Raw genomic sequence first — 23,610 nt, forward strand, 5'->3', positions numbered from 1 at the left:
ATAAGTAGGAATCTGTGCTTTTGGTGTGTGCTGAGATCTGAGTAACCCACATCTCCAACTGGGATTTTCCACACAGCAAGTCTCCTATCCTGAGTAACTTGATAGTAATTGGATCACTGGTCTCTAGTTTCTCAAGCTGATTCTGGAACGGCTCGCCCAGGGGGGAATCTGGTGGAATCAGTATCTGTGGTGGGATCCCCTCCAGTCTACAGTGTCACCTCTTGGCTGGCGGGGTGTGGCACGGAGCTCCCGCTCATCACTGCACGGTAAGGAGTGCCTTTTTCACACCTGCCCCTTCTCCTAAGAATGCTTGTTTGCCTTGGCGGACACAGGTGAGATTTTTATCAGGAAAAGCCACCTGTCTTGTGGCTGAAAGCAATGTTCTCAATCTTGAGAATGCAGCACCAGATTCACCTGGAAGTATTGTTAAAATTACTGGGCCTACTGTCAGAATTTCTAATTCAGTAGGTTTGGGGAAAAACCTGAGAATTTGCATTTTTAATAAGTTCCTTGGTGATGCTGATTCTGCTGGTCTGGGGACTACGCTTTGAGAACTAATTCCGAGTCAGTTAGTTTAAAAATAGTGGCATTTTGTGCTGTTCAGAGGTTCACATCACCACTGCCTTTTTTTGTTGTTGTTATTGTTCCCTTCATTGCATTCCTCATGTATTAATCTTGTTGAAATTCTTTGAAGTGAAATATCTGGAGAAGAAAAATAGCTATTTCTAAGAACTCACCACCAGATGGCACAAGAGCCCCATAAGCATTGCTTTGTAATAACGATTTCTAGCCACAGTTTACAAAGCAGTAACTAAGGATCAGGCTACTTGTAAGCTTCTGGAACACATGTATAATCTAATTTGTTCTTTTAAATTTTCACCTACACCTCAGTAGAATGGGAAGAATTGAGTGCTCTGCCTTTGATGTACGTATATGTATAAGTATATTTATAGGTGTATATATATATTCACACTGTATATATGTGTATATACATATATATCTACATATACAGTCATGTACCACATAACAATGTATCTGTCAGTGATGGACCAAATATATGATGGTGGTCCTATAAGATTATACTACCATATTTTTACTGTACCTTTTCTATGTTTAGATATGTTTTGATACACAAATACATACCATTGTGTTACAATTGCCTACAGTATTCAGTACAGCGGCAGGCTTGTAGCCTAGAAGCAACAGGCTATACCATATAGCCTAGGTGTGTGGTAGGCTGTACCATCTAGGTTTGTGTAAGTAAACTGTATGATGGTTGCACAATGATGAGACTGCTTAAGGATGCATTTCTTAAAATGTATCCTCACTGTCAAGTGATGCATAACTGTATAGGTTTTTTTCTCTCATCTTTTCTACTATGTTCCAAAATGAGTTCTCGTACCTACAGCATGTTGCAATGGCGTATTAAAGGCAGGTGCAGAAAGTTTGAACCCGTGCTTTACTTTCCTTAACTAAATGTTTGTTCCCTGGTCCTCTGGGCAGGAAAAAGCAATAAAACCATCAACTGAAAATGAAGGGTTGAGACATCTTCAGTGGCAGAGAGGAAGCCCACCATATCGGTAGGCTCTAAATGCCAACATTTTTCACTCTGAAATGATAGAGGTGAATTAAGTTACTCTGAAATGATTCTCACATCGTGTGGTCCTGAAAACTCCCTTTCTGAGTTTCTTCAGGTCCCTTAGCTCTTTGTGGAAGGCTGCAGCCTAAGCAAGACAGGACACCCTTCAGACGAGGTCCTCCTAGGTGCACACCCCAACCCAGACGTTAATGCTTTGTTTCTGACGTGCCACAGCTCTGTGCCCACTGAAGGAACAGAAGAGGGATCTGGACTGGTCCTGGCGACCACACAGAGACAACAGCGGACAAGTCCACCTCTAGGAGGACACTTTCGCATCCAGCTTCCTAATACAGTGATTTCTGGTAAAGGGGCGACTGGGGGTGCAACACTTCTCACTCACATAATCTCACTTACATTCCCAAGGGAGCAACATCCTGGGAGGTTGTCAGGTGATAGTATTAAAGCTATTTTGTTTATTTTCCAGTGTCTGAAAGTGACAATTCTTAAAATGAAAGATTTGGAAAGGGGCTTACTGTTAATGCTACCCCAACCTTTACATTTTGTAGATGTGGAAGATGTGTAGATGTGGAAACTGAGTGGATCAGCTTCCTGGGACTGTTGTAAGGAGTTACCACAAACTGGGTGGCTTCAAACGGCAAAAAATGGTTCTCTCCCAGTTCTGGGGCCAGAAGTCCAAAATCAAGTTGTCGGCAGGGCCACACTCCTGTGAAGTATTTGCTCCTGCCTCTTCTGGCTTCTGGTGGTGGCTAGCATGTCTTGGCTGTGGCCATATCACTCCAACCGCCGCCTCTGTGGTCACGTTGCTTCTTCCTCTTCTATCTCAAAATTTTCTTTGCCTCTCTCTTAAAAGGGTACCTATTACATAATTGTATTCAGGGTCCACCGGGGATAATCTAGGACAGATTTTTCCTCTCAAGACCCTTAGCTACATCTTTTGCCATATGCAGTTTATTATTTTGCTTTATAAGTTAACGTTGATATTTTCCGGGGATTAGGCCATTAGGCCATCTTTTCGGGGGTTCACCATTCAGCCAACTACCCTGAGGCTTGTCAAAAGGTCATACAAATAGCTGATGACAGGGTCCAGTTGTGAACCCACGTATTTGATTCCTGGGTCAGTCCTCTTCTTTCTAGAGTTTTATAGACCAAGATACATGATAGCCATGGTCCATCAGAGTTAAACTTAATGGTGACACCATATACTATGGAGGATTTTAGTGGTCCCAACAAATGTAGAAAGAACTTTCAGATGCAAATAGAGTGTTTGTAAATCTTCAAGAATACATACAATGCACAAAGAGCAAGGATTAGAAGTGATAATGATACATTACTTATTTGGTAGAAACGTGGGGAATCAGGAGCAAGGCTCAGTAGAACTTGAGAGGGGCTGTATAAAAGTTGGAACATGGTCCCAAAGTCTTCTGCCCTCCCAAGCAGAAAGTTCCTAGGCCTGCGCAGGACCTCTTGGGTGGGAGGAACAGAGTGGTGTTTTTATTATAATAGGGTGACTCAGGAGAAGTCGAAGATCCCTAGGTGTTGATTCTGGTAAATGGGGGAATAAACATCAACCATGTCCTGCCTCTGTGAGGCCCATTACTGTGCTATTTATATTTGATTTTACTTCTCATGGATGACAGCTCATCCGTAGAGACTTCCTGCTACTGATTTATATCACTGATGATCCTCAGATCACTACCTGCAAAACAACTGGGGAAGTCAGCCTTGGCCTGGCCTCTTGAATGGTGATGGATCTGAAACTCTGTATGAATGTAGAAACATGTTTTGTAAAAGGATAAGAATTTCGTTAGCAATTTAGAAACGCAGTGATATTTTATTAACCCTTCAGAGTGGTGTGGAATTCAAGAGAAATGCTATTGAGTAGGTAGAAGGCAACCTGGGTTTTCATGTAAACCTGTCTTACTGCACTGGCAAGCTATGGTTGGGTTTCATTTTCTTCATCCCTAAAGTAGGCATTAGGGTACCCAATGATTCACCTCACAGGGCTGCTGGGAGCAGCTAATGAAATGGGAACTTCTGGTAGAGCACAAAGCAGGGTTCAAACACAGAGACCTGTTATTCCTCTGTGGGCACATGGAATGGGGAAGCAGGTGGTTGGGCTTAAAGAAAATTCTAATAGAGAAACTGAAGTTAAATGCCAACATTCCTCAGCTGGGCTGGCCAAGTTTTTATGGGTGTCAGCTGCTGTATGCCTCCCTCACTCCCTGTGAAAAGTGGCCAACTTTTCTCTATTCACAGGGCCAGCTAAATTTTTCCAGGGAAGATCTAATATTTAATTAGACATTCAGGCATTCAAGGGTGTGTGGAGTTTACATTTCGAGTTGACAGTTGAGATGATTTTATCTGACATGGCTGTGCTCTCTGATTGCTGTGTGATGTGGTATGAATGAAAGATAGTGTAATATAAAAAGTGGGTATCTACTTGTCTTTATCTTAGGAAAAAATGGTTTAATTAGGGCTGGGGATTCTACTGAAGTTCCATTTTGACAGAAGGGTCTCCTGAAAATTTGATAAGCATCCTGGTATGTGTTGTGTTATCCTTGATGATGAAACCCAGTAAGGTGGATTAATTAGTGTCTGTGTTTTCTGCATCAAAACCTTCTCTCACAGAAGTCCCTGTACAAATTTCTGCTCATCACCTTCACCAGCTCTTACAGAATAATGCTGATGACTTCACATCCAGATACCTTAATGCCAGTGACTTCTCTGTGAAGGAGGATCTATATACTTGCTACGAACGCGTGTGGACCTTGTCCTGGTCCACTCAGATTGGGGATTTGCCCAATTTTATCAGGGTATGTATAGTATCCCTTTTAGTGGTATGGATTTGCTGCCCTGGAGAAATTCTGCAAAAAAAAAAAAAAAAAAAAAAAAAAAAGAATTACACAAATGGAAACAGTCATGAATTATTAATTTTGTTGGAATATTCGAGTAAAGGGATTCTATGATCTTTCTTTCTGGAAGTTTTCAACACATATTTTGTATCTCATATCCCTGAAAAAGCAATTTAAACCCAACGTCTCCCTTCCTAACTCACTGTAGGTAGTGAAGTTGTTGGTCAGTGTCCACCATGCAATAATTCTACATCTGTTATTGGATAATTTAAGCAGATGTGATTGACTTAGATGATCGTGGAAGCAGATGGCATAGCAGAAGGAAGTTTAGAAAAGAATTTGCTGTCTTTGTGTAATGACAAAACCAGATGCTCTTGCATATTTAGGGTTTTAAAAAATAATCTAATGATCATCTAGCATTTGGTTATTATAAAAAGAAGCCCAAGATGAAAATTTTTTCCTAGTTGTATGGTGGTGTGGGTTATCTGATTTTCAATCGAAATTCTAGAAAGGAGATAGAGGAAGAATGGGAGACCTTGCTTTTATCTCATGGCACTGTTTCTTTCCACTTTATTTTAATAATTTGGATTGCAAACATATACAATGGAAAAACATGGAGAAGCAAGGTATCTCAAGACTTAGAAGATGGTTTATTGTACCTCTTTTGGCAATCGACTTGCAAATGAATATTTCTCTAATCTACTGGGGCTTTCCTTAGCCATTATTTACTGTTATGTTTCTATATTTCAATTCTGTCACTCTACTTTCACTTTCTAGCTATCTGATTATCTGAAACACAATGTGAAAAGACCCTTTATTATTTGATTAGACAAGATTAGATTTTGGTTCCATGACAGAATTTACCAGAAATGTAACCATCTCAGGTCTCTGATGAAAACCTTACTGGAGTGAATCCTGCTGCAGCCATGCGTGTGGTATATGATGGTGGAGTTTTTCTTGGACCCATATTTGGAGACATGTTGGCTACTGCCAACCAGCATAGTCAGGTGAGAGTGAATGGGCCATCCTAAGTGCAAGCTCCAGTTTCAAGTCTAACTCAGCTCCTCACTGATTTGTATCATGGACCCATTGATTTAGCTCCTAAGGGTCATTTTGCCACTGTGTAAAACAGGGGTACTTATGGCTGTCCTTTTTGTACCCCCGCAGGGTATGTACATTTCCCTGAAAATATAAATGCCTTATAACCACAATATTCTATTATAATTGTTGATACTACTGTTATGGTGCAAAAATTTGAGAATCTCTATAGCTAAATATGATTTATGCTTCTATCCGAGGTATCAAAAAGTAAATGAGCTAGGTCATTCTTTTTGTCTTTAAAATGTCCTTTTATTTTTTTCCTATCTTCCCATATTTCTGTTATAGGTCATCTGCTTTCCATTTGATAAAGTTTTAAAATACAAAAGCAATAAAGAATAATATCAACACCTGGGTACCCAAACTGAAAATTGACATTGTCAACATTTTGATATATTTATAATTTTTGTCTTTATGGAAAAAATGAAACAGAATAGATAAAATTGAAGTGTTCTTTATTGTCCATGCCATGCCGATACCTCTTCCCTTAATAAAGAAACACTGTCATAAATATAATCTGTATGCTATTAATGCATTTTTTATACATAGAGAATCAGCGGAGTCATATATTTTTTACCTTTCTCATTTCCAAGTAGTTTTTGAGTTCTATTAGATTAACATTAGTTCCAGTGAAAGGGAAATATATATAGTCTCTCTTTGGGAATCTACCATTCTGTGACAAAAGAGACCCCAACTAAAGTATCCAAATACACTCTAGTCTTTAGTTATATATTCACATAGTGATGGTGGAAGGAACACACTGAATTTGTTGGTCTTTAGTAGCAAATAAAGGGCTTGTCACATAAAGTAGGTACCTGGTTGGAAATACAGAGTGATGAGAAATCCTTATGCAGTTTAAGCATGTGAAATTTACTTCTACATGACAGAGAGAAAATTTACTCAATATTTCGCACATTTAATTACAGAAATGGGTTTCAGCATGTCCACCATCATTTTAAGAAAGCTTCATGTGTTTTGAACCATTCATTGCAATTTAAGATTAATTACTGGGAAAATAGAAAAAAAAAAGAATAAGAATAAGCGAATCATGAACACATTTCAGCTTGGGAGCGCTTCACAGATACTTTATGAATACCCTAGCAGATATGAAATGCATAAAATTGAAAAGAAATTTTGCCTTTTTTCAGGTGGTTGTGCGAGTGAATGACGTACCAGCTCATTGCCCAGGTTCCTGCTCTTTCCAGTACCTCCAAGGGTCAACTCCCTGTGTCCATTCTGTGTGGTACTCTGTTGGTATGATTTGTGACTTGGCTCTGAGATGGGTATAAACCTGAGACTTGCAGTGATTTTGTTAGAGGCCATGTAGCTGGTGATGGGTGGGTAGAAGATACATTAGTTCATTAGGCAGAGGTTGACTGATGCAGCAGAAAGTGTTATGTTTTGGTCTATCTAAGGTAAATGGTCATGATTTGAAATGGGGAGAAGTAGACTTTTGATGACTAAAAATGTTTTATTGTCTTTGTCCTTTATTTTGAAATACTATGTTCTTTTAAAAAAATTGATCAGTGATCTCTTCTCACTAGCTGGAGAAAATTTAAGATCGGGGCTGTGTACTACAATAATAAATACAGGTGGCCAATATTTAAGTCAGCATTCAGCCCCTTGAATTTTGGGAGGGGATTGGGGGAGAGAATGAGCATTTGATGATAGTGAGGCCTCTTAAATGAAGTAATATCACTGAGAGATTATTTTGTTTGTTTGTTTTTTTAAAATTTCTTTCCTCCTTTAAGATGGCGACGTCAACCTAATGATTTATATTACTGGAACTGGTTTCTCTGGTGACTCCCAGTTCTTGCAGGTTACAGTGAATAAAATGAATTGCAAAGTTATTTTCTCAAACCAGACCAATGTAGTCTGTCAGACAGATTTGCTGCCTGTTGGAGTGCATCGGATCTTGATGTTGGTGAGGCCCTCTGGTCTTGCCATCAGTGCCACTGGAGAAGACCTCTTCCTAAATGTGGAACCTAGACTGGATACGGTGGAGCCTTCCACAGCTGCGGATATTGGTAATCTGGGGAGGGTCTCACGGTGTGTCTGACTCTCTGAAGCTAGTGTTCTTGCTGGTAGGAATCTAGTCCTGCTGCGTAATGAATTCCATATTCACTGTGATTCACTGTCTTTTGTTTACTGACATAAGTATCTAAATGAGCAACAAACATTTGAGCCCTTAAATGAACTCACTTGCCACATAAAGGATTATAGTTTGGCTGGTGGTGTCAGGCGTAATTGGGTCCTACATAACTTTCATACATGTTTGATATTTCGTAAGTTTGTGGACTGATGCGCACTGGGATACTTGGCTAGCATGCAAAACCGATTGCCATTTGAGTAGTGGGCAATACAGAGGGTGGTGGGTCTTGTCAACATAACCTTGTGAATTGGGTTAGTTCTATGGAAACTCAAATATTTCTCCATGACTTTCTGCTTTCTGAGGGACACAGCCAGTTAAAAACAACCCAGTCAGATTGCAAGAATCTCAGGAATACTGAGGCTTATGTTTGTTAACGAATAAACATTAGAGCATAAAACCCTTTTCCTTAATGCTTTGGATTTTTGTCATGGTTTATTCTGGAGTCCAGAGGACTGCAGCTTAGAACATATTTAAAAGCAATGTGGTTTGGCCACAAACTCATTGTTCAAAAGAACAGATTTTTTTTTCTGACCCTATTTTGCCTAGAAGAGTGAATTATGAGGCCCACCCCACCTTGTTTCTGCACATAAAACAGAGCAAGCATAACTTGCACTTATTTCTCCATGATTTAAGGAAAGTCAGATGATATATGGAGCTCAGAGTGAAAGATCATATTCTGTATTAACCCAATAATTATTGGTTTGAGTGTAGGGCGTAGTGTAGTTTTCTCTATAGATTTATAAGGGGCTTTGATCTTCTTTCAGAGTTACCTTTGCTGTTCAGCCCACACATACCTTCTTTAGCTCCCTCCACCTTAAGGCAAACAGGTGACTCGGTCATCTTTGTTTCCTCTAGACAAAGTGTTTTACACAGGTAGGGTGGCTAACTTTCCCAGTTTTCTTGGGACTGAGGGGGTTTCCAGGACACAAGACTCAGTTTTAAAACAAGGATGCAGAACTCTTAGTGCTAAAACTTGGTCCCAGGAAAATTGGAATGCGTTGGTTACCCTATCAGAACATGCTGTTTTTTGAAGGAATTTCTAGGAGGATTGTACATTATTTTAGCAAAAGATGGAAAACTCTGAGCAGGGATATGCCAAGCGGGTACAAATTATCTTTTATTAAGACTATGGGGAAAGGGAGAGGGGGAGAGAGAGAGGCTGTAGCGGCTGCTTTCCTTATTATTGGATTTAAACTTTTTCTATTAACTCTTCCTTTGCCCTGCCACCTATGAGTTAATCACTACTCACTCACTCAACACTGATTGGGCCATCTCGTAGAGCCCTGTGTGAGGTGCTGAAGACCTTGGTCCTTAAAGTGTGGTCCTGGGCAAGCAGTATCTGTAATACCCATGAACTTGTTAGAGATGCAGAGTCTCAGGCTCCATGCCAGACCTTCTGAATCCATCTGTGTTTTACCATGTCCTCAGGCAATCTCTATGAAGAGTACAGTTTGAGAAGTGATGCTCTAGGGGATTTAAAGAGAACCAGGCTGGGGCTTACCAGCAAGAAATTTACAGAATATTTGCATATGTAATGAATGGATACAATAATGCGATAAATCATCACCTACCCGTTTACAGAAGCAAAACCCTGGAAAGAATTTTTTTGAAGAAAATCTTGGCTTTGCTTTACATACTTTCTTCATTCATTTTTGTGCTGAGATAGCATTGTCTTCTTTTAAGGTACGGACCCTTGTGTGGCCGTAGTCTAAACTTTCAAATGAGAATGGCAAGATATCATCACCTCTTCAACCTTTAATTGTTACCATCAACAATAATCATAATGACAATGCATTTAGCTTTTATTACCAGGCATTATTAATGCTGGGGGTACAGTAAATAAAAACAAAGGCTCTGTTCTTGGGGCAGTGATGGTAAGTGTGTAGGATAAAAATCAAGAAGGGAAGGGGATGAAGAGGGATGGAATGGATGGTTGTGATGGGATGGTTATTGGCACTGGAGGAATGACATGAGTGGCCTTAGAGAAGGGAGATATGGGAGAAATGAAGGAATGAATTCTGGGGAAATCTTGGGAAAGACAGTTCAAGTCAGAAGGAACATCAAGGAACAAAAAGTCTGGGGTCAAAGTGGGCTTGGCTTGTTCCAGAATGCCATGGAGGTTGCCATGGCTGGAGTAGATTGAGTGAGGGGAGAGTAGTGGAAGATGACCCAAAGCAGGTTATATGACCTTGGGGAATTTGAATGGCCCTCAGCTTACTCAGCTTTTATTCTGAGTGAGATGGTGGCCATTGGAGGATTTCAAGTGAAGTGACATGATCTGACTTAGGCTGCTGTGTGAGAACTCATGGTAGGGAGGCAAAGATGGAACCAGCAAGACCAGTTAGGAGGGTATGACAGACATCCAGGGGAGAGATAATGTTGGCTTGGCCTAGGGTAGTGTACCTTAGAAATAGGTAGAGATATTTTATTCTTTTCTTTACCCTGAGGATCTCTTTTTTAACTTAAAAAATTGAGATATAATTCCCATATCATTTTTAAAAAGTGTAAACTCAGCAGTCTTCAGTATATTCACAAAGTTGTATACCTCATCACCACCTGATTCAACAACATTTTCAACATCTTGGGAAGGAACCTGTATACATTAGTAGTCACTCACTGTTCCTCCCTTTTCCCTATCCCTGGTAACCACAGATCTATTTTCTGTCTAAGTGAATTTGTATAGACATTTAATATAAATAAAGTAATGCAACATGTAACCTTTTACATCTGGCTTCTCTACTTGGCATGATATTTTTAAGGTTCATGTATGTTGTAACATATAACAGTACTTTATTCAATTTTACGACTAAATAATATTACATGGTATGGGTATACCATATTTTGTTTTCCATTCATCTCATCATGTACCTTTGGATTGTTTCCACTTTTTGGTTCTTATGACTAAGGCTGCTATGAATATTTGTGTACAAGGATTTGCATGAATATATGCTTTCAGTTCTTTTGGGTATACACCTAAAAATGGAATTGCTGGGTCATATGGTAACTCCATGTTTAACTTCTTAAAGAATTGCCAAACTGTTTCCAAAATGGCTGCATAATTTTACATTACTACTAGCAATATAAGAGGGTTTCAGTGTGTATTAGTCCATTCTTACACTGCTATAAAGAACTACCTGAGACTGGAAAGTCTATAAAGAAAAGAGGTATAATTGACTCACAGTTCAGCAGGCTGTACAGGAGGCTTGACTGGGGAGGCCTCAGGAAACTTGCAATCATAGCAGAAGGTGAAGGGGAAGCAAGCACATCTTCACATGGTGACAGGAGAGAGAGAGCAGAGAGGGATATGCTATGCACTTTTAAACAACCAGGTTTTATGAGATTTCACTCACTATGACTAGAACAGGAAGGGGGAAATTTGCCCTCATGATCCAATCATCTCACACCAGGACCCTCCCCCAACATCGGGAATTATAATTTGATACGATATTTGGATGAGGACACAGAGCCAAACCATGTCACAATATCTCCATACCCTCACCAGTACTTGTTATTATTATTATTTTTTTCATAGTAGCCATCTTAATGGGCATAGGATGATACCTCATTGTGGGTTTGATTTCCCTAATGACTAAAGATGTTGAGTATCTTTTCATGTCCTTATTGGCCATTTATACATCTTTGTAGAAATGCTTATTCAAATCTTGCCAATTTTTAAATTGAGTTATTTGTCATTTTATTGTTGAGGTGTAAGTTCTTAAAGTATTTTGGATACTAATCACTTATCAGATAAATAATTTGCAGATATTTTTTCCCATTGTGTGAGTTGCCTTTTCACTTTTTTTAATAGTGCTATTTGAAGCACACAATTTAAATTTTGATGAAGTCCAGTTTATATTTATCATTATTGCTTGTGCTTTTGGTGTCATATCTAAGAAACTATTGCCTGATCCAATGTCACAAAGATTTATGCCCATGTTTTCCTCTGTGAGTTTTACAGTTTTGGCTGTTATATGTAGGTACCTGATTCATTTCGAGTTAATTTTTGTACATGGTATGAGGTAGGGATTTGTATTAGCTTGCTAGGGCTGCTGCAATCAGGTACCACAAACTGGGTGTTTTCAACAACAAAAATTTATTGTCCCACAATTCTGGGGGCCAGAAGTCTGAGATGAAGGTGTCAGGAGTGTTGGTTCCTTCTGAACCAAACTTTAAGGAAGATTCTGTTCCATGTCTCTCTTAACTTCTGGTGTCTTACAGGCAATCTTTGGTGTTCCTTGGCTGATAGAACACCGCCCCAGTCTCTGCTTCATCTTCACACGGTATTATCTCTGTGTCTTGTTTGTGTCCAAACTTCCCCCTTGCACTCCTACACCAAACCTTTTATTTTTTATTTTTTATTTTTTTTGAGACTGAGTCTCATTCTGTCACCCAGGCTGGAGTGCAGTGGTGTGATCTCAGCTCACTGCAACATTTGCCTGCCAGATTCAAGCACTTCTCCTGCCTCAGCCTCCTGAGTAGCTGGGACTACAGGTGCACGCCCCCATGCTCAGCTAATTTTTTGTAATTTTAATAGAGACGAGATTTCACCATACTGGCCAGGCTGGTCTCGAACTCCTGACCTCGTGATTCGCCTGTCTCAGCCTCCCAAAGTGCTGGGATTACAGGCGTGAGACACCGCGCCTGGCTCAAATTCCCCTTTTTATAAAGACACCAGTCATATTGGATTAGGGGCTTATCTTTTTTTAGTATGACCTCATCTTAGTTTAATTACATCTGCTAAGATCCCATTTCTGAATAAGGTCATGTTTGGTGTTATTGGGAGCTAGGCTAATAACATAAATTTTGATGAGGATGCAGGAGACATAATTCAGCCCTAAACAGGGTTCAACTTTATTATTTAGTATATGGAGTTGTCCCATTTTGTACATGTGCAAAAATAGTAGCATAAATTCTTAGAAGTTGAATTGCTGGATCAAGAGGTTATGTGCATTAAAAATTTTGGTAAATATCAAAATATTCTCTTTAGAGGTTGCATAATTTATTGCCTATGCAGCAATGCATATGAGTGTTTATTTACCACATTTTACTAACATGGTGTGTTCCCAACCTTTTTGACATTTACCTATTTTGTAGGAGAAAAAGAATATTTCATTGTAGTTTTAATTTGCATTTATTTTATTGAGACAGAAATTGAATATCTTTTCATGTGTTTAGGGGCATTGTGTTTCCTTTTCAGTGAAATGTCTTTAGCCCATTTTTTCTAATGCAGTATTGTTCTTTCTTACTGATTTTAAAGAGCATTTTATGTATTAAGGATATTTGCCCTTTATTATCATTTCTCTCTTTGTTTTTCATTTTGGCAATTCATAAATATTTTTAATTTTTATATAATAAAAGATGTCTTCCTTTTATGGCTTCAGGACTTGTAAAATACTTAGTACAGACTTTGCAGCTCTGAAATTATAGGAAAATAAAAATTCTGCCATGTTTCCTTCTAGTTAAAAAACTTTTTAATATTCAAATATTTGATAAATTGGGAATTTATTTTGGTGAAGTATATAAGGTAGAAATTCAGATTTAGTTTTTTTCAGTGATATTTACTCATTTTATTTACTGAATAAATAATTTACTTTGCACTTATGTGAAATGTCACTCGTATCCTACCCTATAGCCTCATATTGATCTGCGTTTCTTTCTGGACTATATTTTATTTTACCATGTAGTTGATACCATAGTTACTATATAAGATATTTTAATGTCTGGCAGAAGACCTCTTTACACTTCTTTTTGAAATTTTGTTTTCTGGCTATTCTTGTTTATTTTTCATTAAACTTAAGAATCAGCTTGTCTAATTTAAGTACAAATTCTGTTTATGTGTCTATTGAAATTGCATTGATGCTTTAATTTATAAAGATATGTCACCTTTATGGTGTTCATTCTTTTGATCCATTTATTTTAGTTTTCTTATGTAAGTTTTAATCCATCCATTAAGTTATTCAACAGTATTTCAAAGATTATTTTTCAATTTTTTTTACCTTCTTAAATTTTTTTCTTGTGAAGTTTGTTTCCAGATATTGTATATTTTATATCACGATTGTATATTGCTCTTATTCATTTAACTTCAGGGTATTAGTCCACCGAGTCACACTGTCCTCAAAGGTTTTCATCAGGTTTTGTAGATTCCGCTTTCTGTCCCCAACATGCCTGAAGGTAGTCTTGCTTCTGTACCCCTCCCCACCCTCAAGGAGGGTAAGGCTGTTTGGTGGCCTGACTGCCTCTCTTGTATCACCATCTGGGGAGATGGCAGACCAGAAGCATCGTTATACATCAGCTAGATCAAAGGCTGCTCCTCCACATGGAAACGTGTGCTGTGATAGCAGAACTGGAGCCAACTCTCTTCTTGCTAACATCTGCAGGGAAGAGATGGGGGTTTCTGTGGTTGCTCTTTAGTGGTCAGTAGAAAAATTCTGATGGCAGTGGGCGGTGATACCAGTCATTTCTGTATTTTCATAGTGACCTGAACCTAGTATGTGTAGTGTCAAATCACAAAGCTGGAAGGGCTAACACTATTATTTAAAGACGAGGAAAATGCTGACCCTTCAGCTCAGGGCCCATACTACAATGACCTGCTGAAAGTAGCTGAGCAATCTGTGGCCCTGACCCTGACTCTCAGCCACCGTTCCTTCCACCATGATGCTCTGTTACACGTGGTTTCTTAGGAAAAAAATATGTGTTATAGGATTGCAGGAATGATCTTTAAAATTTAGGGCAGAAGGAGTTTTCAGAGACTACTACCTACCTGTTCTGACTTGTGGCATGATTGTGTCCCTAGGTTTTACTCTTAAAGGTCTTCAGGATGCAGTGCTACCTCTCTCTGCCCTCCTGTCACTATTTCTCCCTTTCTATATGATAGTTTATGTATTTAACTCCAGTTTTTTCCTGCAGTTTGAGCTTTGCCTTTCTTTTGACTAAGGAGTTTCATATTTTAATTTCATTATATCCATCTTGTACATAATTAATTTTTGTCTGCCTGTGTGGTTGGTGATCCCATCTGAATATGCTGTTTTTGTTACAGGAGGGCTCTGGGCCACCATCAGAGGCTCTAGTTTGGAAGGTGTTAGCCTGGTATTATTTGGATCTTACTCTTGTGCTATAAATGTCACTACAAACAATTCAAGCAGAATTCAGTGCAAAGTTCCACCCAGGGTAAGTGGATTCCTTTCATATCTCTTTCTCTCTGGGTGAGTGACCACTATTAACATAACGTTTTCAGTGAATCACTTCTTAGAACTAAGTGAACTGATATAAACTTCTCATCATGATAGTATGCTTGTAGTAGTTATATTGTCTGTTTTGCTATGAAGTGGGAAACTAACCCCACCAATGGAGCTTGTAATTAACATCAATTAATTTCTTTAAAAAGAAAACAACCAGGCAGTTCTGGTCTGTACTCTCAGTGAGTATTAGTGACACATAACAAATAAATTTAGCTAGTGCACATTCTGGGTGTTGACTTGCAAGGCTTATATATTGCGAAGTCTCCCTTCTCTATTAAGCAAACAACAAACAACTTAGTTTTCACCAGCAATTTTGTTTTCTAGTATGGGTATGAATTGTAGAACTTAGAAACTTCTAGAATGTGTGATTTCTAAGAAATATCTTTTTAATTATTCTCCATTTGCTTCCTTTTCCTCTTAAAAACAAGTCCCTAACCTCTTCCTTTCATTTCAATTAGTGCTATATCATGGCCTGTTAAGGCATTTGAGTCTGGGCTCTTCCCTGGTGCTGTTGGGGAGAGTCACACTCACAGCTGCCGCTGAACTTTCTATTCAGAGTTGACTTAAGCAGTATCAACATTCCTAGCACACCCATGACCCCAAAATAAAGATCCCCTGGGAGATAAGTTTCAAAATATTCTTTGATCACTAGTCCTACATTTTAATCTCATCTAGTTCCTTAAATATTATGAAAAGCTAGCTTTTATATGTAAACTACATTCAATTCCAATATGTGGTTGTACTCTAATTTGTTTAACTCTTCCCTATTACCAGACATTTAGATAATTTCTAGATTTTTCTTACTGTAAACAACAGGGCTTTAATCATCCTAATAACTATGTTTTGGGGGTACATTTCTTTTCTCAGGATAAATTAATATAAATTATAAAGCTTTTGATATGTAGTATCCAGTTGTCTGAAATTCCCTTTCAAATTATACTCCTATCATCATTGTGCAAGTGTCTGATTTTTGGCACTTTGGCTAATACTGGGTTATCACTTTATTATCTTAATATATATTTGCCATTTTAATGGGTAAGACATGTACTGCTTAATTTCTTTTACCAGAGAAAATAAACATTAATAAAAAGTGAATTTTACTTTTGATCCAAGTGATAGATGCATAGGTTAAAAGGAAAATAGTAAATTATGCTCTCCTGCCCCTCCTCTCCCTTCTTCAATTCCCTCTTCCTGAAAAAAACACTTTTAATTCTTTCAAATATAGTTGCAATACAATTTTTACGTTAAATCAATAAAACATGTTTATATTATTCTAACTATTTAAATGATGCTGGCAGAACCAGGTAGTATATTTTTTTCTTTTATAGTTCTTTCGTTTTTTTTTTTCCCCCTAGAGTTCTTACTTTGTTTTCTAAACATGTCTTTTTGTTTGTTTGTTTGTTTGAGACAGAGTTTTGCTTTTGTTGCCCAGGCTGGAGTGGTGCAATAATGGCTTACCACAACCTCCGCTTCCCGGCTTCAAGTGATTCTCCTGCCTCAGCCTCCTGAGTAGCTGGGATTACAGGCATGCACTACCACACCCAGTTAATTTTTTTTTTGTATTTTTAGTGGAGATGGGGTTTTTCCATGTTGATCAGGTTGGTCTCGATCTCCCGATCTCAGGTGATCCACCCGCCTCGGCCTCCCAAAATGCTGGGATTACAGGTGTGAGCCACTGCGCCTGGCCAACATGTCTTTCTTATAAGTAAAATCCAACATCTTTTAATAAAAGTTCCATCATGTCAGTTATTCATTTTCCTTGAAGCTATCTCTGTTCTCCTGTTTCAATCTAGCCTGCTTATTTTCCAGGTTTATTCTACAGATTTTATCCTAGTGCTTACTTTGATTGCTTTCTTGGGTAGAGTCACTGTTTCTTGGGTTTTTTAAAAAAAAATATATATATATATAATTTTATGAGATAATATAACTATATTTTATATTAAATATAAATTATATATATTTAAATTATTATTTATTTTATGAGATAATAACCATAAGTACATCCTATAAAAGAATGTATCATGGAGAAATTTTCTGAGTTCTCACATGCCTGAGAGTACTCTCATATTTGATGGATAGTTTAGCTAGGTATAGATATTTATTTGAAATTGCCATATTTTTGCAGAAACAATTGGTGTGTTAATTGCAAATCATTCTTATTTACCCCTTAGAGCATGTCCTTATGCATCTAACATTGCACTTGACTACTAGTCCAAGCACTTGTCACTCTGTGTTGGGGATGAGGGGCAGGATGGGGAGGGTGTGCAGGGTTTAGGGGAAGAGAAAGACTTGGAAGTAGCAAATATACCCTTTAAAAACAACTTTCTTAAAATTAACTTTTAACAGTAATTCTATATGGAGTTCTCTTCCCTTAAGTCAGTCCCACTTTAAAATAGAACTGAGGTTTAATTTTTAAAATTGATTTTTCAGGGGAAAGATGGACACGTTGTGAATGTGACTGTGATCAGAGGGAACCATTCTGCAGTTCTTCCCAGAGCATTTACATATGTCTCTTCCTTAAATCCAGTTATTGTGACTCTAAGCAGAAACACAAGCAACATAGCAGGTAAAATATGTGATACTGCAAGATCTTTTTCTTCTTAGAGCATTGATCCTATAAAAAGGGCAATCAATATCCTCTGAAATTTATTATATTTTGGATTTAAGTTTTTTCCTGAAAACTAGGAGATTGCTTTTTTCATCTTAGCCATCATCAAATCAATCTCCTGATACTTTCTTTTCCATCTGTAAAATGGAACCATTGTACAGATGGGACAGTTTCCATCATGAAAAGGATGTGGGAATTCAAAAGTTACAATTCAAAATATGTTTCTCGAGCATTTAGTAAGTGACAATAATGATAGCACAAACATATAATAGATGTAATTTAATCCTTGCCACTAATTTATAGGATTATTAGCTTCAATTTACAGATAAGGAAATTAAGGAATGGAGAGAATAAGTAATTTGTCTAAAACTTGAATACAGGTCATCTGTTTGTATATACCAAGTACTTATCTACTTGCAGTTAACTGTAAAATACTTCTTTTTGACAGCAGGTTCTATTGTAGCAGTTATTTAATGTAATTAGAGAATGGGATATTCTGATTAACTTAGAATTCTTGTTTCTTGAGACATTCTATGTATAAAAATAATGGATTCATTAGCACCTACTACATGGAATAATTTTTCTTTGATGATTCAGAGGATATGACAAGGTAGAATTATAATAATTTATTATCATGTAATTCCATATAGATTTGGAAGAGTAGCAGGTAACTTCCGTTTCTGGTGAACTGAATGCCAGATAACAGGGTTTGTGGCAGCCATTATCTAAGGGTTTATTGTAAAAAAACCATCATATTTCCCAAAGAAAAAGCCTGAACTCAATTTTTCTGGTACTGTTTTCATTTTCCATAGCCCAAGAGTACATAAATAAAGAGAAGTGTCCTTTAGCTTCCAATATTATTCAGTTCAGATAGTGCAGAAGAAGAATTTGCTGCCTCAGGCGACTGAAGTGTGTAAAATTCCTTAGTGGTATAGATTCTTCCCAATGAGGTAGAAAAGGGAGGGGGAGCTACATGTTATATTCAGATTTCAGTGATTTTTGGCTTTTAATAAAATTTCTTACCTGTAATGAAAAGAATAAATATGTTATATCAGTGCCTCAGAGGCATCTAGGATTAGCTTGACAATTGACCAAGAGCTCCAAAATTATGTTGTTGATACATAGAATGTAATGCATTCTTTTAAAAATTTATACTTGCATTTAAATCCTTCTACAAGCAGAATAAAGGGGAACATGTTATAAAATCCACAAAGTGTAGTAGCCTTTTGGGAATGCCTCTTTTAAGTTTGAGTGCTGCACATGTCCATCCAAGAGATGATGTTGATGATCACTGTGAGGCTGAGATGAAATGAAAATAAAAGCATAAGAGGGACCCAGGATGGGGAGTGGTGGTGAATTTGATGTGCAGGACCTTTAGTGTTAGATTCTACAGTCAGGAAAAATGGAATCTGCATGAATCCCAGCTCAACCACTTGTTAAAAAGAAGAACTTTCAAGAAATTACATTTAACAGAGTTTGTTTGAACAAAGACTAATAGTAACTTGTTGAACCAGAAAAGTTTCAGAGAACTGCACTCTGCCACATGAACAGGCAGCATTTATAGACAGAAAATGTAAGTGAGGCCAGAAACAGCTCCCCGTTTGCCTTACTGGAGCATGGTCTGATCAACTGGCAGCCTGTGATTAACTGAAGCTCAGGTAGTTGAGGCTTTCAGTTTATCACAAAGTTGGGTTGCCGTTCTTTATGTAGAGACTCGAGGTACAGAGACAGCCTTAGGCCAAATTTAGTTGAACTTACCATATTCCTTGGGTAAGATATTTAACTTCTTTTATCTTCAGTTCCTTCATTTAATAGGTGGGAATAATTCTTTCAAGGTAATCATGAAAATAGGAGATAAAGCAGGTAAAAATACCTGGTCCAGGAATTGACATAGAATAAGCACCAATAAATCTTTGTTGAAATGAATGCTTTATAAACAAGCCAAAGAAAGGCCCTGTCTACTGGCCCTATTTTTTTTTTTCTTTTTTTTTTTTTTTTTTTTACTTCTTCATAGCACCCCAGGATCCATTAGCTCAAAAGCCTGCCAATGCTAAATTCAAACTTTTACACATCCACTTGTTTTCAATGTAGCCAAAATAAGCATATTTTTAGCCATTTAAAGTCCTCTTGCTTTGCATGCCCCATGAAACTGCACCCATCAATCAGCCATAGGTAAGAAAACCCTGGGGCTATAAAATACCCTAAGCCTCTGATGCCTTTGGAGCTCTCTGTCCCAGAGGCTACTCACCAGGCTGCTGAGTGACGTCATCTGGACACAGAGCCCCCCCTCTCTCATCTTCTCACCCCCTCCCAGTTCCCTTGCCTTCTTCCCTTTCTGGATGCGGGCCCTGTACTGCTGCCTGTGGAAGGTCTTATGCTGGGAGACTTCCTCCTCCTCTGTGAATCTGTCAAAATACCACCCACATAATGCTTGTTTTTTGCTACTGCCACTTCGTAGTCATGTCTTTTTCCTTAATCAGCACTGAAATCCCCTGAACTTACTACACTGAAGCTTCAGACTTCCCAGTAGAGACTGGGAAGACTTGCAGTCAAGAGAATGGGGAGCAAGGAAGAAAATAAAGTTAATTGAGGCGTTCTTGTGTACTATATCATGCCAGATTCTTTCCCAGGATATCTAACCTAATCCTTATAACAAACCACATGGGATGGGCTTTATTAACCATGTTATTGATGAAAAATCCAAGGCTTTGGGAGCTGTAAGTAAATCACCCAAAGTCACAGAGGTAGTAAAATGGCAGATCAAGGATTTGAATGCAGATTCATAGTCTTCCCACCACACAACATCCCTCTTCTTTGACTTTTCTCTTTCAAGCAACCTCTTTCTTCTCCTCATCTAATTGGCCATGGCATCCCATAGATACCAGCTCTGCAGTAGTCCTCAAACGTTACAGGCTAAAGGAGCTAGAGATGCTTTATTTAGTCCAAGCCATGTCTCAGTGGCCACACTGGGACACAGGAAAGGTGAGGACATTTATTTCCATTCCTACTGTTGCCCACTTGATTTGGTCCACTTGATTAAGACTATAATTGTCTGCAGATTGGATTTCTCCTCGTCTATCTTTTCAATTTATCTTATAGACTGGAAGAACAGTTTTAATCATATCTTTTCCTTGCTTAGAAGTCTTTGGTAGTCACTACCGTCCACTGAGTTAAGCAGACATCCCTCTGGCTTGGCTTTCTTGGTCTTTGGCCCTAGAACCACCATCAACTTGGCCTATCCCTACAACAGAACCCTACCTGTACCTTCCAGAATGTCACCCAATTCTCTTTTTTTCTCTCCAAGCCACTGGTTGATTGAGAAAGTGCTGTGAAAGGTTTTGGATAAAACCGTGGAATTTCTAGAAACAAATGATAAGCACCCTCTTCTCTATGACTTTCTTTTCGGATTTATCTTTCAAACTCCAATTCAACTCTCATCTTGCCCATTCCATCTTTCCTGATATTCATAATGTTGCTCTGATCTGAGCAATCCCAGTGCTTAATTTTCACCTCTCTTATAGTATATCTTTTACTGAAGCCATTTTGTCACCTATTTTGCTACCGTTGAGGCTTCTTTGAGGGCAGGGTCTGTTTTTAACTTATTTTGTGCCCCTTGTAGCATCTTCCTCGTAGTACTCAATAAATATTTGAGTTAAAAGAAATTGCATGAAAGTGCCCATAGTGTACGTATTTTAATAGAGTTGCTAATTAAACTAAAAAGGCATTGAAATGCAAGACAGAAGACTGGGCTCAGTCCTTGACTTTAAAAATTTTTTTTTTTTTTTTTTTTTTTTTTTTACTAATTATTAATAGCCGTGAGGCTGTGGCTACTGAGCTTAGTTTCCTCAAATGCAAAATGCCAGTCATATTAATTGCCCCATATAAATAATCAGGATAGTGTGTGGACCAACAAGTTGGATAACATACATGAAAGTACTCTGTCAGTTATGAGCTACTAAACTCATATACTGCATTACTGTAAGGTTCAGTGCACACTCAAATATAGCTTCAGACTTCTACCAGTAGAAAAGTGGAGGTTGAGAAACCAATATGTGGTGCTATTTGCTGGTTATAAAGACTGTTAGCTCTGCAAACTTCTTGGTTTGCCTTTGCATGAAAATAAGTTAGTGTCTCTTAAATACAATCATACTGCCAATTTTTCTCTTTATACCATTGAGGTTATAGACCATATCTCTGTTAAAAGAGTTGTTTGGCCAGGCAACATGGCTTTCCCCCGTAAACCCAGCACTTTGGGAGGCTAAGGCAGGCAGATTGGTTGAGCCCAAGAGGTTGAGACCAGCTTGGGCAACACGGCAAAACCGTCTCTGCAAAAGATACAAAAATTAGCTGGATGTGGTAGCACATGCCTGTAATCCCAGCTACTTGGGAGGCTGAGGTGGGAGGAATGCTTGAGCCCTAGAGATCGAGGTTGCAGTGAGCCAAGGTTGCACCACAGCACTCCTGGGTGACCGAATGAGATGTGTCTCAAAAAAAAAAAAAAAAAAAAAAAATTGGTGTTAGAAGTTTCTTGAAAAATTTAGGTTGGTATCAAAACTCTTAGAGTATTATGCTTAGGGGTGACTGTGTATTTAATCCAAAAAGACAGTTTTAGAATTGAATAGATGGTTGAGTCCACAAACCCCACATCTCAGAGGCTAATGGATTCTTCTCAACACAGGCGGTGAGACCCTGGTCATTGGAGTGGCGAGGCTGGTGAACTATACGGATTTGGATGTGGAAGTCCACATCCAGGATGCCTTGGCTCTGGTTCACACACAGTCAGCGTGGGGCCTGGAGGTGGCACTGCCTGCACTTCCAGCTGGCCTCCACAGAATTTCTGTCTCTATCAATGGGATCAGCATTCACTCACAAGGGTGAGGTGGCCACTTGCGTTAATTTTAGGTTTGTTTGATGGTCTGGCATTCAGCTAGGTCATTCTAGTTTTGAGTTAGGTGTTTTCTTTTTCCCTCGGAAGTTAGGGGTTAAAGACATGAACATCGTAACATTGGAACACATCTTAGAGACCTTATACAGACAGTTTGCTCTTCTCCTCAAAATACATATGGCTCTTCTGGCTTACTCTTTCTTATCTCTCTCTGTCAGTTATTTCCTTACCATCTCCCTATCTTCTGTAGGGTTGATCTCCACATCCACTACCTCACAGAAGTTTTCAGCATCGAGCCTTGCTGTGGGTCCCTGCTGGGTGAGTGGCTCGTGTGTGACTGTTATCAATTATCCAGCAATTCTATTTGCTGGATATTCAGACTTTGTTTCTGGATTAATTTGCCAGTGAGGTCAGAGAGAGGGGAAACAGGAGAGAAACTTTCCTCAGGCTCCAGGAACTGAGGGGTGTTTTTAAAAGGCTGTTAAAACTTGGTGATTCATTTGCTCAGGAAATTAAAGAATTTTTATGATAAGGACATATGCCTATGCCTGCTCCTCTTCTTTTCCTTCTCCTCCTCCTTCTCCTCCTCCTCCTCCTCCTCCTCCTCCTCCTCCTTCTTCTTCTCCTCCTCCTTCTCCTTCTCCTTCTCCTCCTTCTCCTTCTCCTTCTCCTCCTTCTCCTTCTCCTCCTTCTCCTTCTCCTCCTTCTCCTTCTCCTCCTTCTCCTCCTTCTCCTTCTCCTCCTCCTCCTTCTTCTTCTTCCTCTTTCTTCTTCTTTCTTCTTCCTCTTCCTCTTCCTCTCCTCTACCTCAGTCTCCTTCTCCTTCTTCTTCTTCTTCTTTTTTTTTTTTTGAGACAGAGTTTCACTCTTGTTGCCTAGTCTGAAGTGCAATGGTGCCGACTTGGCTCACTGCAGTGTCTGCCTCCCAGGTTCAAGTGATTCTCCAGTCTCAGCCTCCTGAGTAGCTGGGATTATAGGCAGCCATCATCATGCCTGGCTAATTTTTGCATTTTCAGTAGAGATGGGGTTTCACCATGTTGGCCAGGCTGGTCTCGAACTCTTGACCTCAGGTGATCCACCCGCCTCAGCCTCCCAAAGTGCTGGGATTATAGGCATGAGCCACTGCGCCCGGCCGAGATGTGCCTGTTTTTCTAATGAAAAGAGGATGAAGCATCGG

General features: G+C 38.8%; 1 protein-coding gene across 2 annotated transcripts in view; it reads left to right on the plus strand.

Annotated features, from left to right (window-relative positions):
* PKHD1 (PKHD1 ciliary IPT domain containing fibrocystin/polyductin) overlaps window positions 1-23,610 on the plus strand; it is a 465,580-nt gene that overhangs the window by 34,282 nt on the left and 407,688 nt on the right. For both annotated transcript variants that reach the window (XM_077999818.1, XM_077999819.1), the window contains exons 21-30: window positions 128-266; window positions 1,814-1,941; window positions 4,229-4,413; window positions 5,337-5,459; window positions 6,699-6,804; window positions 7,302-7,577; window positions 14,739-14,869; window positions 17,371-17,506; window positions 22,227-22,422; window positions 22,684-22,751. In XM_077999818.1, coding sequence (XP_077855944.1) covers window positions 128-266; window positions 1,814-1,941; window positions 4,229-4,413; window positions 5,337-5,459; window positions 6,699-6,804; window positions 7,302-7,577; window positions 14,739-14,869; window positions 17,371-17,506; window positions 22,227-22,422; window positions 22,684-22,751 — 1,488 coding nt within the window. The remainder of the gene's footprint in view (window positions 1-127; window positions 267-1,813; window positions 1,942-4,228; window positions 4,414-5,336; window positions 5,460-6,698; window positions 6,805-7,301; window positions 7,578-14,738; window positions 14,870-17,370; window positions 17,507-22,226; window positions 22,423-22,683; window positions 22,752-23,610) is intronic.

The sequence above is a fragment of the Macaca mulatta genome, chromosome 4 (assembly GCF_049350105.2).
Source record: "Macaca mulatta isolate MMU2019108-1 chromosome 4, T2T-MMU8v2.0, whole genome shotgun sequence".
NCBI classification, from domain to species: domain Eukaryota; kingdom Metazoa; phylum Chordata; class Mammalia; order Primates; family Cercopithecidae; genus Macaca; species Macaca mulatta.